Below are 14,758 nucleotides of genomic sequence, written 5' to 3' on the forward strand. Positions count from 1 at the left end.
AGAGCTTCTATCCTTAAATCATACATTTACTAGAAATCCCCAAGGGTTGTCCACACCATCCATTTTTCAGAGAGATACTTGTTTGCTGCTCCTTTTTTTCTGTTTTGGGGTGGAAATATAAATCCTGAATATCCTATTAGTTACTGTGGGCAGCAATCATTTTTCCACTAGAGAAGACAAGAAAAGATAATATTCAACATGAATCTGTATGTTCCTTCTACAGACTATTGGTGCGTTCGTCCACCCAGCCTTTCCCAACCAGTGTGCCTCCAGATGTTGTTGGACCACAACTCCCATCTTTCCTGACCATTGGCAATGCTGGCTGAGGCTGATGGGAGTTGTGGTCCATCAACTTCTGGAGGCACACTGGTTGGGAAAGGCTGCTCCACACCATTCACCATTATCTACTATGTCTAAGGCTTGTACACAACCCTGCTTCAATGATAGCTGTGACTTCTCTCATTGGCTAACAAACTGAAAGTCAGTAACTGCCTTGATTTTCACTAATGATTGGTTACAATAGCACCTCATTCTTTCCTTCATATCCTGGCTTCTGTAACTTAATGAAAGCTGAGAACCTGGGCCAGCTAATCATATAATCAGGCACCTTGTGCAAGGCCAAAATGAAGGTAAAATTCAGCCAACCAGGCAATGAGCCAGCTTATCCTTGGGGCCAAAGTGCATTGTGTGTGCCATGTGCAAGTTGATGTAGCATGTGGCTTCTGCAAGCAAGCAACCAAGCAGTGAATTTAGGTCAGGAGGGAGTTTGAGAGGGGTCAGTTCAACTAAACTGACCTTTGCTGTGTAAGTGTCTGAGCGTGTATTTATCTTTCTCTATGTTTATCTGGGGTGTGTGAAAAACTTTCCTTTTATGTGCCTTGGAAAAGATTTCTGTACCCTCCGAGGTCAGTGTGTAATTGTCAAGTTTTAGACCTTGTACTGTTACAATGTTGTAGCCCAGTTTAGTGGCAGCTGTTACACAACAGGTCCTGGAAGGGGAGAATGAGTAAGGGAGAGAGAGAATGTTGCTTTTAGTATTTATAAATGGGGCCTGGGTCAGGTGGATGAATTTTTATTGATCTCGGACACAAGGCTTTGACCTGCTGGAGGATCTTGTCAGTAGAGAATGGGCAGTTAACAGTTTCATGTCATTGACCCAGGCCAATAGAGATTCAGCAAGCACCCTCTGTTCTGACTTTTAAATGACTGCTGGAAACATTTCTATGTCACTGGGTTTATGCAGGCAATTAAGACTTTTTTTGCAACAGTTAACTAATTTTAAATTTTTATATGTTTTTATTCTGTGTTTTTATATATTTAATCCACTTTGTAATGTCTGCCTGAAAAGAGGTATATAAATGAGTTAAATAAATGTATAAATAAATAATACATACTTTTAATAAACACTTAGTTAATAGTTCATTCTGTCTCCAGTGTCAGTGCCAATCTCACACCAATGCCTGTTATATCTCAAGCTACTAGTTGGTTTTAAAAGCATTAGAATGGTGGGAAAGGAAAAGAGTCGCATTGAGGAACTACTGAATTCTAGTAGCGGGAATTACATGGAACCCACAATGTAAGAATTAAAGAAGCACAAATACCTGAACATGTGCATATAAAAAGTGGGACTGAGGAAACAGTTTTCCTATAGGAAGAAGAAAACCCCACCATTCAGAGAAAATAACCCCATGACTTCTTAATTACAACCTACAGCAAAAGGACATGTATTTAAGCCTTAAGTTGTTTATTCAGTCCTCTTCATCACAATCCATACCAAACACACAGACATTAAATCATCATTAGTTTCTTCTCATTAGATTGTTCCCTGTTGTTCAGCTGAGGCCTGAACACAATAACATAACATTTGGGGTTAAAGATGGAACCCAGCACTGGTCGAAAAGATCTCCACAGCTACCACATATTTTCCTTTGGTGCTCAAGTAGATTGGAACAAAGGATAACCAAACACTGCAAAAGACCAACATACTGAAGGTGATACATGAGACAGGGCCTTTTCGGTGGCTGCCCCTAGGCTCTGGAACTCCCTCCTTAGGGAGGCAAGAATGGCCTCCTCTGTGCAGTCCTTCTGCCGACAGCTAAAGACTTTTTTCTTCAGACAGGCCTTTGGAACTGAAGGCTTTAAGGGTAGTGATTGAAGAGGGTGCTGTATGTTATTGTTTTACTTGTATGCTATTAAACTGGGTTGCAGTATTTTAAGTGTATGGCTAATTGGTTTTAACATCTTAATAGTTTAATTCTGTTTTAATGCTGATTTTTATATGTTTATATGTTTTATATGTTTATGTGTTCTTAATGATATGTTCTTACTTTTATCTGGAAGCCGCCTTGAGTTCCACTTTGGAAAAAGGGCAGGATATAAATAAAGATAATAATAATAATAATACACTTAGCTTCATTGAAACTGTCAGGTGATTTCTTTGCAAAAAAAGCTACAGTGAAACTTACAATTGCCAGGAAGCCCATGTAGCCAAGGACAGAATAAAACATAGTCACAGAGCCCTCATAACACTCTAATTTGTTCAGTCACTGAATGCATGCCCAGATTTGGGAATGGGGGAGAGGTTGCCAGCCACAGAGTACAGATGGCTGCTTGAACAAGGGAGCCGGAAAGGACAATAGAGTTGGCCAGTCCTTTCCCCACCCACTTCCTCATCCTGGATCCTGGTTTGGTGGCCATGAAAGCAACAACCACTGTGACAGTTTTTGCCAGCACACAAGATACAGCCACTGAGAAGATGATACCAAAAGCAGTTTGACGTAGGAGACATGTCACCTTGTCAGGTTGGCCAATGAAGAGTAACACACAAAGGAAGCAGAGCAGGAGGGAAATAAGAAGGGTGTAAGTGAGATTTCGGTTGTTGGCTTTGATAATGGCAGTGTTGTGATGATTCAAGAATGTTCCCAGTACCAGAGCTGTGATGAAAGCAAAGGAAAGAGCAAAGAAGGCTAAACTGATGCCGAAAAGTTCATCATAATACAAGAAGTTGAAGTTGCTTGGATAGTGTTCATCTGAGCATTTGTTACAGTCATTCATATCTGGAACAAGAAAGATGTGGTCTTGAGCTCACATATATGCTGTCAATCACAGCAATATGGTGTAATGTTCCTCTCAGAGAGATAAATGTAAATGTACTGCCTTCAAGTTGATTTCGACTTATGGTGACCATATGAATAGGGTTTTCATCGTAAGGAGTATTCAGAGAGGGGTTACCATTGCCTTCCTCTGAGGCTGAGAGGCAGTGACTGGCCCATGGTCACCCAGTGAACTTCATGGTTGTGTGGGGATTTGAAGCCTGGTCTCAGAGAAGTAAATTTTCTCTATTCAGATCAGAGAATACAGTCAATGATGATATGAAATATATGTAAGGGTTGGCTTAACTGGCTTAAAGTTGCATGAATTTAAAACAGCTTTTTTTGCTGTGGTGATAAGGATGTGGGAAGGCAACTGAGAATAGAGAAGTATTTTTAATGAAGTACCCTTGCATCATCGCAAGCACCTTGTCCACGTCATCAGGCCGCATCAACTGAAACCAGTCCCAAGAAGTTGCAGCAGACCTTGCACTGGACACCTCACTGGGGACTAAAGTAGATGTGGATGGGGATCAAGATTGCTATGGAGGTGAACAACTACAACAGTAATAATAATAATAATAATAATAATAATAATAATAATAATAATAATAATAATAATAATAATAATAGATTTATATTCCGTCCTTCCTCCCAGTAGAAGCCTAGGGAGGCAAACCAAAGTACTAAAAACACTCTAAAACATCATAAAAACAAACTTTAAAAGATATTAAAACAACTTTTAAAATATCTTTTAAAAAAAGCTTTAAAAACATATTAAAAAGTAATTCCAACACAGATGCAGACTGGGATACGCTCTGTACTTAAAAGGCTTGTTGAAAGAGGAAGATCTTCAGTAGGTGCTGAAAATTTAACAGAAATGGCACCTGTCTAATATATAAGGCTAGGGAATTCCTAGGGTAGGTGCCACTACACTAAAGGTCCACTTCCTATGTTGTGCAGAACAGACCTCTTGATGATATCTGCAGGAGACCCTCAGCTGCAGAGTGCAGTGATTGACTGGGTATATATGTGGTAAAATGGTATTTTAGATATCCTGGTCCCAAGCTGTATATGGCTTTGTACACCAAAACCAGCACCTTGAACTTAGTCTGGTAGCTAACAAGTAGCCCGTGCAATGAATTCAGCAGCGGGGTGACATGTTGGCAATAACCTGTGCCATTGAGCAGTCTCGCCACCACATTTTGCACCAGCTGCAGCTTCTAGATCAACCTCAAGGGCACCCCCACATAGAGGGCATTACAGTAATCCAGTCTATGGTCAGGCTATCCCAGTCCAGAAACATCCGCAGCTATCTTACCAGCCAAAGCTGGTAAGAGGCACTCCCAGCTACTGAGGTGACCTGGACCTCTAGCAACAAAGATGGATCCAGGAGTACCCCCAGACTATGGACTTGCTCTTTCAGAGGGAGTACAACCTCATCCAAAGCAGGCAACTGACCAATTATTCAAAATTGGGAACCACCAGCTCACAGTGCCTCTGTCTTGCTAGGATTCAAAGTCAGTTTATTGGCCCTCATCCAGCCCACGATCTAGACCAGGCAGCAGTCCAGGGCTTGCATGGCCTCTCCTGATTCTGATGTTACAGAGGAACAGAGCTAGGTATTGTCAGCATTCTGCTGACACCTCTCCCCAAATCTCCTGATGACCACTCCCAAGGGCTTCATATAAATGTTAAACAGCAATGAAGACAAGATTGTACCCTGTGGCACCCCACAGTACAATTGCCAGGGGCACAAAAAACAATCACCCAATGCTATTCTCTGAAAACAACCTTGGAGATAGGAGCAGAACCACTGTAAAACAGTGCCTCCAATACCCATCTCACCAAGTTGGCTCAGAAGGATACCATGGTCAATAGTATTAAAAGCTACTGAGAGATCAAGTAACAATAATAGGGTGGCACTCCTCCTGTCCTCTCGATAAAGGTCATCCATCAGGGCGATCAATGCTGATTCAGTCTCATAACCAGGCCTGAACCCAGACTGGAATGGGTCAAGAGATAATCTGTTTCATCCAAGAGTACTTGCAATTGCTGCTCCACAACCCTCTCAATCATCTTCCCTAAAAAGGGGGTATTTATGACTGAGCTGTAGTTGTCACAAACCAATAGGTCCAAGGTGGGCTTTTTCAGGAGTGGTTGGATCAGCGCCTCTTTCAGGTGGGGAGATGGGGAGAGGAGGAGGAAGGACAGACAGGAGGAAGGGGATGGGAGCAGGCAGGAAGAGGAGGGGAGGAGGAGGTCAGGTTTTATAATTTGCAGATTTACTGAGTTCAATGGGATTTACTCCTGTACAATCATGCTTAGGATAGGTGAAACTGATCTGGTGGGGGCAGGGAGGAGGGAGGAGTGTGAAGGGAGAGAGAAGGGGAGAAAGGGAAGGTGTAAGGAGGAAGATGGAGAGAAGAGAGGGGGGAGGGAAGGAGATTGGGTGGGCTGGCACTGGGCAGAGGGAAAGCCCCTTTTCTTTCCAAAAGGAAAACACTGTGAACAATATCATTGTTCTTCAGGATTTTTATTCTACAGCAGACACATGTAGCCTCCCACCCAAATTTAAACCAAAGCTGTCACTGGCCACACCACAACAGACTTTTATTTCACTTTAGACAGTCATGGCTTTCCCAAAAGATCCTGGGAAGTGTAGTTTGTGAAGGGTGCTGAGAGTTGCTAGGAGAGGCCCTGTTCCCCTCACAGAGCTACAATCCCCAGAAGAGGGGCTGACTGTTAAACCCCTCTGGCCACTGGGGCTCTGTCAGGGGAATAGGAGTCTCCTAACAACTCTCAGAAGCATTCACAAACTACACTAGCCAGGATTCTTTTGGGTTAGCCATGACTGCCTAAAGTGAAATAAAGGTCTGGCATGGGTGTGGCCACCTAATTAGCCAATATAAATAGCAGTGATTCTGGGTTTTAGAACACTGATAGTTGGTTCTTACTGAGCATTCCCAATCTTATAATAGATTTCAATGTTACATTTCTTAAATTAATTAAAGGTCAGCCAGGCATTTTTTTTTTAACTTTTAAACTGCAGAAAATCAAGGTCAGAGTATGGGGCAAGGTCAGTAATAGGATTACAGGTACTCTGTGAACATGGCTGATTTTTAATTAATTTCAACAAATTATGAAATCACTGACAGAAAAAAGTCCAACATGAGTCTGGATTTTTTTCTCTTATTTTACACTTTAAACTATTCTCTCTGACTGTTTTGTGTATTGCCATGAAAAGGGTTGTTAAGCTAGCATTTCTGAGTTCAAAACTATAAGTTTTGTAAGGATTTGTTTTGAAATGTGCTTATGTGAAGCAGCAGAATGGTATGGGTGCACTTTCAATTTAACATTGCGGAATGCGAAAAATCCATGCTGGCTATGGCATACAACCACTCTTGTGGCTATATAATCAGTATTCCCTTATATACAAAATGGTTCGATCACTGAGATCATCTGCCAAAACATAATTGGATACCCGCCTTGATGGCGAAGCTCATCTGACAGAAAATTTAGTGTCATTGGCCCAGTTCTGTAGAATACTCCGCCAACAGAGATTCAGCAGGCATCTTCTGTTCTGACTTTTAAATATCTGCTGAAAACTTTTCTATGTCACCAGGTTAATGCAGGCAATTGAGACAAAGTCTTTCTGCAATAGTTACTTAATTGATTTTTAAAAATTATATCGTTTCATTTTGTGTTTTTATACACTGTAATGTAAACTGTTTTGTAAACTCTGCCTGAAAAGAGTTATATAATGCCTTAAATGCATACATACATAAATTAAATAAAATATCCTTTAAATAAACAGTTCATTCAATCTCCAGTGTTGTTTTCAATCTCACAACTATACCTATTATATACTGTACCATGCTACTAGGTGGTTTTAAAAGCACTGGAATGGGTGAGAACAGGAAAGAGTTACATCAAGGAACTCTTGAATTACAGTAGTAGGAAATTCCATGGATCCCAAAGCATAAGAATTACAGAAGCACATCTATTTGAACTTGTGTTTATATAAAGTGGAACTTAGGCAACAATTTTCCTATAGCTAGAAAAACACCCAACTTTGACAAAAAAATAACCCAACGAGGTGAAGTGGTGGACACCTTGACTTCTTAATTACTACCTATAGCAAAGGATATGTATTTAATTCTTCTGTTTTATATGCAAACCTCTTGATTGCAATACATAGCAAAGTGCAGCCATTAAAGTCGTCATTATCTTCTTCTTATTAGCTGTTCCCCGTTGTTCAACTCAGGTCTCCACCAAAGAACATAACATTTTGGGGAAAAGATGCAACCCAACAACCCAGCACTGGAAGCTAAGATAGAAAAGATCTCCACAGCTACCATATATTTTCCTTTGGTGCTCAAGTAGGTTGGGACAAAAGATAACCAAACACTGCAAAAGACCAACATGCTGAAGGTAATAAACTTGGCTTCATTGAAACTGTCTGGTAATTTCCTGGCGAGGAAAGCCATAGTAAAACTCACAATTGCTAGGAAGCCCATGTAGCCAAGGACAGAATAAAACATAGTCACAGAGCCCTCATTACATTCTACTATAATTTGTTCAGTCATTGAGTGCATGTCCAGATCTGGGAATGGAGGAGAGATTTCCAGCCACAGAGTACAGAGGCCTGCTTGAACAAAGAAGCAAGAAAGAACAATGGAGTTGGCCAGTCGTTTCCCCACCCACTTCCTCATCCTGGATCCTGGTTTGGTGGCCATGAAAGCCAGAACCACCATGACAGTTTTTGCCAGCACACAAGAAACTGCCACTGAAAAGATGATACCAAAAGCAGTTTGTCGAAGGAGACATGTCACCTTCTCAGGCTGGCCGATGAAGAGTAAAGCACAAAGGAAGCAGAGCAGGAGGGAGACTAGGAGAGTGTAGGTGAGATTTCGGTTGTTGGCTTTGACGATGGGTGTGTTGTGGTGCTTCAGAAATGTTCCCAGTACCAGAGCTGTGATGAAAGCAAAGGAAAGAGCAAAGAAGGCTAAACTGATGCCCAAAAGTTCTTCACAAGACAAGAAGCTTCTATCCTTGGGAATACATACATCCTGGTTCTTGCTGGGATAATCTTTATCTGAGCATTTATTACAGTCATTCATATCTGGAACAAACAAGTTGTGGTCTTGATCTCACATATACGCTATCAATTACAGCAACATGCTATAATTTTCCTCTCAGAGAGATAACCTTCCTAGATTCAGATGAGAGAATACAGTCAGTGATGGTATTATGAAATATGTGTGTGTGAGTGGGAGGGCTTAACTGGTTTAAAATGTCATGAATTTAAAACAATGTGTTTTGCTATGAGGATAAGTATGTGGTAAGTCAAACGAGAAGTATTTTTCATGTGCCACTGATATAATTCTCTACACAAAACTGCCTGTGTCATAAGTGTTGCAACAGCTTTCCCCTCACATTCAAAGCACTGAGGAATAATAATTGATGAATGCATACTTTGATATGCATCTTCCTCTGAATTACAGCCATTCTGTTTTTTAACTCTTTACACTATGAGCTGGATCTTTTGACTCAATATCTAGATCTAGATTGTGGGAAAAGATTGGCAAAACTAATATAGATCCTCGATTGCTCCTATTAATTAAAGGGATGTACGAGAACACTTATCTTCAAGTGAAATGTAATAATAAAGGACATCTTACAAAGCCAATACCCACATTCAAAGGGGTCAAACAAGGTTGTATCTTGGCTCCACTTCTCTTTAATATCTACATAAATGAGATAGTAGACACTTTAGCACCTGTCATCTCCCATCCTCCAAGGATGGCTGAAATACCAAGAGACTTACTTCTATATGCAGATGATATAATTTTGATCTCGAGAACACCTATTGGCTTAAAACGACTATTGTCGAAGCTGGCGACATTCTGCAAAAATGAACAACTGGAAGTAAATTATGGAAAATCAAAAGTTATGATCTTTAAAAAGAAACAAAATAGATCAAAGCACCGCTGGCAGATAAATGGGCATTTAATAGATCAAGTTACTACCTTTAAATACCTGGGAATAACTTTTCAGGCTTCGAATTCATGGCATACGCATAGGAAGATGACAGTTATGAATGCAAGAAGAACTCTTAAAGCTCTGCTATCTTTCTTTTATAACAAAGGAGGACAAATAATACCATCAATTATAACAGTCTTTAAGACAAAAATAATACCACAATTGATCTATGGCATGCAAGTCACTACAAGTCAGAATTTTACAACCCTGGAGGCGATACAAAACAGCTTCCTTAGATCTATCTTGGCTGTTCCTTCCTGCATACCGAATTTTATTTTAAGATTGGAAGCAGGATTACAAATAATTGAATCCATTATTTGGGCTCATAGAATTATATGTTGGTTAAAATTACTGTTTAATCCCGAGATATTGGTATCTCATATATTAAAGGATAGCTATCAATCCACCTGGAAACAAATGCTGATAAATAAAATAACATTGTTAGGCTTTTCCATACCAATAATTTTGGACTTGGGATATGTAAAAGCTAAAATAAATATTCTGCAGAGAATCAAAGATATAGATTATCAGCAACATTTGATGTTAGTGCGAAAACATAGGTATAATTCAAAACCTTTGATACTTATGTCTTACTTATCCAATCTTACCATACCAAAATGGAGAAGGGCATTTACTCTGGCAAGATTTAATATCTTGCCATCAGCGCTGTTAGAGGGTAGATACAAGAAAGTACCTTATAATGATAGAAAATGCCCTTGTGGAAATGGAGAAATTGAAACTGTCACTCATGTTCTATTATACTGTTCCTTTTATTCTGAAGTTAGATCCCAACTTATCGCGCCTATCATAAATTCCCTTCCGGGTAGAACTAATGATTTTTATACGGAATATTTACTAGCAGATCGTTTTAATGATTGAACAGAGAGAGTAGCTAAATACTGTGTCATAGCCATTAAATGTAGGAAAGCCTTAATAAAATGATGGTAACATCGTAGCCACAAGGGCTTAAATCAGAATAATTTCCAGTCATAAATCCACGGCAAAATTGACATTTGGGATTTAGATAGAGAAGCTGTCTAGAAAATGTCTAGAAAAGACCTGTAGCCTATGTCTGTTCTCCAATGAAGTTTTAATTATTTTGGCTAACACTGTGATGATTTTAATATATTCTGAATTGGTATATTAATTTTACTATTTTGGTGCATATAAATATTTTAACCTTTGTAGGAGATAAAATGTGTATATATGGATACTTATCTGGTCAATGACCGCAATAAACTGACTCTGACTCTGACTCTATGAGCTGGATCTATATGAAGTTGGTTGGACTTAGGTCTCTTTGAAATCAAGTGGACAAGATAGAAATTAATATATTTCACATATTCATGTACACCAGTGGGAACTAAGTAGAAAACTGAGTCTGTATCCATTTAACCCTATATCCAACCATATTTAAGATCTTACCCTCCTGCTGTGAAATCTTCCCTTCTGGACATAGAATGCAATCATAGCAGCAAAATGGATCCCCCTCCTTCACTTTCTTGTGAGAATCAGGATGACAACTGTCAGTACAGACAGAGGTAGGCCGAGTCTGATCCATAAATGAATGAGCAGAACAATAACCATGAGAAGAATGAGACGTGTTGAAGAAGACCACAACTGCTATTCAAGCTAGAACATCAGCAATGGAACATTGGTTGCTTTCACACATGGGGCTGATTGCGTTAGTTTAACGGATTAAAAAGGTAGCTCTTCTGTCCCAATTTCTAAAATCCCTTTTTCACTGCAGTACCTGTTGCTTTAAGGAACTGCAGCTTTTTCAGCTGATATACCGGCATTTTGCGCAACTGTCTTTCATGTGGCTTGTTTTCGTTCGTCACCCATGCACACTGTTCCTCACTGTGTAGGAGGTCTGAGATCTCATCCCGTTGCCATGAAAGCCCTCTCCCTTTATGATCTGACTTTTCAAATTGTTTTACTTGTATCAAGACAGGGGTATGTGTGAGAAATTCTGCTGCTATCTGCACCAATGCTGGAATACTGGTACAACGTTCATCAGGCAACCCCCCCCGCACAACTAAAGGTGGGAACGCACTGCATGCAGGGATGCCTGTCACATGAGTGGCTGCAGCTAGTGAAAAACTCCTGCAATCTTCCGGGTTCCCAGCCTTGCTAACGGATTATTTCTGGTATCATTTATCGTGGAAATTAGTGCTAAACTTCCACTACATTCCACTAGAATTCTGGAGCTAGCTTGTGCGTCATGTGAAAGATCAAATATAATGCGCAAATTACCAGGTATGAAATCATGAGAATAACGGAATACAGTGCAGCGTGGAAGCGGCCATTGTCTGAATTGGATGTAACTGTCCTGTAATGGATCATCCCTTTTTCTCTGGCTTTGAAGGACTATTTTCTCAACTCTATCTTTCCCTCCACCTTTCTTTATGTGTATTTTATTTTTAGTATGTAAGGCCTTTCTCTCTGTTTGTCTTTTTAAATTGATGTGAGCCACAAATACAACAAACAAATAAATAGCCAGGATGGCAACTCTCAGTATATGTAGAAAGAAGTTAAGCCTAATTGAAAGAGCAGAAGTACATTCATGAAAAGAATATGAACTTGGAATCCTTCAGCTCCTGGGGCCCTTTGGTATGTTGCTAGACACAGCAGTTCCATAACGTGTGAACCAGGGCTGTGCAACCACTCCAGAAGCTAGAGGGAGCCACAGCTGACAAAATGTCCCTGCCCCACCGACGAAGTGTCAAGACAACTTTAGCAGCAGAGTTAGTTCAGCAGCAGGGCAAGAAGGCCAGGATACACCACTCTACCCATCTGTTCCTTGACTTAAACAAAACCCAAGCTTTCAATAAAGTAAGTCAATAAACTACGGAAACAATGATGGAGGTAGGAAGCCAGAAAGGGGGAGATTTCCAGTGTTTAGCCCTGTCTGTCACATGTTTGACTATCTGTCTATTGGGCAGAAATCTTGGATTTGGTCTTGGTTCAGTGAGCTCCTGGCTTTCTGGGAACATGTTTGTTTCCTCGAGACCAAGGTGGCTGACCTGGAGAAGCTAAGAGAGGTTGATAGCAGAGCTTGGAAAAGTTACTTTTTTGAACTGCAACTCCCAGTAGCCCAATCCAGTGGCCATGCTGGCTGGTGCTGATGTGAGTTGTAGTTTAAAAAAGTAACTTTTCCAAGCTCTGGTTGTTAGATGAGGCTTAGGGGACATTAGAGTTATGTCCCATTCCCAGGGTAAAAGCTCTCCTGTTATCATGCAGAATGAAGGCCTCAGGGAAGGAGAGCATAGTTCTGAGGAAGAGGGAAATAATCCCAGAGCTTGGAAAAGTTACTTTTTTAAACTACAGCTCCCATCAGCCCCAGCCAGCATGGCCACTGGAGTGGGCTGATGGAAGTTGTAGTCCAAAAAAGTAACTTTTCCAAGCTCTGAATAATCCCTTAGAAAGGACTTATTACTTGAGGGCAAAGGAGATGTCCTCTTGTGCTGTGGACAGTTCTCCAGAGAGTGGAGAGATCTTGGTCATGAGTGATCTGATCATTAGGAACATAGATAGTGGGGTGTGTGATGGGCATGCAGAACACAGGGTGATATGCCATCTGGTGCAAAGGTTGTGGATATTGCCTGTCATCTAGATCATTGTTCTTAAATCTTGGGTCCCCAGATATTCAGGAGACTACAACTCCCCTCATCCCCAGCCAGTTTAGCCACTAGTCAAGGGATCATGGGAGTTATAGTCTAACAACATCCAGAGACCCAAGTTTGAAGAGCACTGGTCTAGATAGTGCTGGGGAGAAGCCAGTGATACAGGGAATGTAGTTGTAATGTGCTAGAAGAAAATTTAGGTTGCTAGGTAGGATGCAGAAAGCCAAGACCTCCAAGGTAGCTTTCTGTGAAATGCTACCTGTTCCATGCGCAGGGCCAATTAAACAGGCAGAACTTTGTAGTCTCAATTTGTGCATGCGGCGATGATGTTTAGAGGAGGGCTTTGGATTTATTAGGCACTAGGGAACATTTTTGGACAAGCTGGACCGGTACGAAAGGGGCAGGCTCCACTTGAACTGGAATGGAATCAGACTGCTGGTGCTTAAAATCAAAAAACTGGCCAAGTAGCTGTTAAACTGATGGCAGGGGGAAAGACAATAAGATCTCAGGAGTGCCTGGTTCACAACAAATCTCTCCCTGGGATAAAGATTAACATGAAGTCCAGGACCTGGTGCAAGATGTGTTGTCGAACCAGTTGGGAGAAGTGATCATAGTGCTATTAAATGAAACATACATGTAAATGGCTAATTGTCAAGAAAATCCAACAGGATCATATTTGACCTCAGAAGAGGAAACTTGTCAAAAATGAGGCCAACTGTAAAAAGAAAACTGAAAAGCAAAGTCAAGAGGGTCAAATAACTCCAAAAAGCTTAGGAGTTGTTTACAAACATAATATTAGAAGCTCAAGTGGAGTGTGCACTGTAGATCAGAAAAGGTACCACCAGGGCGAAGAGGATGCCAGCATGGTTAATGAGCAGAGTCAAAGATGCTATTACAGACCAGAAGACTTCCTTCAAAAAACTGAAGTCTTATCCAAATGAGGAGAATAAAAAGGAACATAATAATTAGCAAAAGAAATGCAAGAAGACAATAAGGGATGCTAAGAAAGCTTATGAGGAACACATTGCTAAAAACATAAAAACCAACAAAATTGTTTAAATACATAGAAAGCAGGGGACCATCTAGGGAGGCAGTTCAACCCTTGGATGACAAAGGAGTCAAAAGTGTGGTAAAGCAGGATGAGGAGATTGCAGAGAAGCTAAATGAATTCTTTGCATCTGTCCTCATAGTGGAGGATATAGGGCAGATCCCTGTGCCTGAACAAATTTTGGCAGAAAGGTAGTCTTGAAGAACTGATGGAGATAGTGGTGACAAGAGATGAAGTTCTAGGCTTAATAGACAAAATAAAAACTGCCAAATCACAGGGTCCAGATGCAATCCACCTGAGAGTTCTCAAAGAACTCAAATGTGAACTGGCTGATCTTCTAACAAAAATATGTAACTTGTTCCTCAGATCTGCCTCCATAGCTGAGGGCTGGAAAGTGGGAAATGTAACACCAGTCTTTAAAAAAAGGGATCTGGAGGAGGGGACATCACAGAAATCATAGACTGGTTAGTTTAATGCTTGTGCTGGGAAAACTGATAGGAAGTATTGTTAAATATAAAATAACCAAGCATAGAGAACAAGCCTTGCTGAAGCAGAACCAGTATGGCTTCTGCATGGGTAAGTCCTGTCTCACTAACCTATTAGAGTTCTCTGAGAGTGTCAACAAGCATATACAGTAAGTAGAGGTGATCAAGTGGACATAGTATACTTGGACTTCCAAAAAGTTGTCAACAAGGTACCTCAGCAAAGATTCCTGAGTAAGCTTAGCAGTCATGGAATAAGAGGAGAAACCCTTTTGTGGTTCAGGAACTGGCTAGGAAAAAGAAAGCAGAGAGTAGAAACAAATGGACAGTTCTCACAATGGTGGGACGCAGAGGCCCCCAAGGATCTAGAGGGGATGGAGTAATTCATAGGAAAAAAGGTTACAGCATCTGGGGCTTTTTAGTTTAGAGAAAAGGCGAGTAAGAGTTGACATGATAGACGTGTATAAA

General features: G+C 40.7%; 1 protein-coding gene across 1 annotated transcript; it reads right to left on the reverse strand.

The window, feature by feature from the left end:
- Positions 1-7,315: 7,315 nt before the first annotated feature.
- On the reverse strand, positions 7,316-8,212 carry LOC133367536 (vomeronasal type-2 receptor 26-like). The gene has a single exon (XM_061591629.1). It carries the CDS (start codon positions 8,210-8,212, stop codon positions 7,316-7,318), a length of 897 nt encoding a protein of 298 aa, XP_061447613.1.
- Between the last annotated feature and the right edge of the window lie 6,546 nt (positions 8,213-14,758).

Source organism: Rhineura floridana, chromosome 11 (assembly GCF_030035675.1).
Source record: "Rhineura floridana isolate rRhiFlo1 chromosome 11, rRhiFlo1.hap2, whole genome shotgun sequence".
NCBI classification, from domain to species: domain Eukaryota; kingdom Metazoa; phylum Chordata; class Lepidosauria; order Squamata; family Rhineuridae; genus Rhineura; species Rhineura floridana.

Coding starts and splice junctions, on each gene's coding strand:
- LOC133367536 (XM_061591629.1), bottom strand. CDS start 8,212: ATGAATGACTGTAATAAATGCTCAGATAAAGATTATCCCAGCAAGAAC.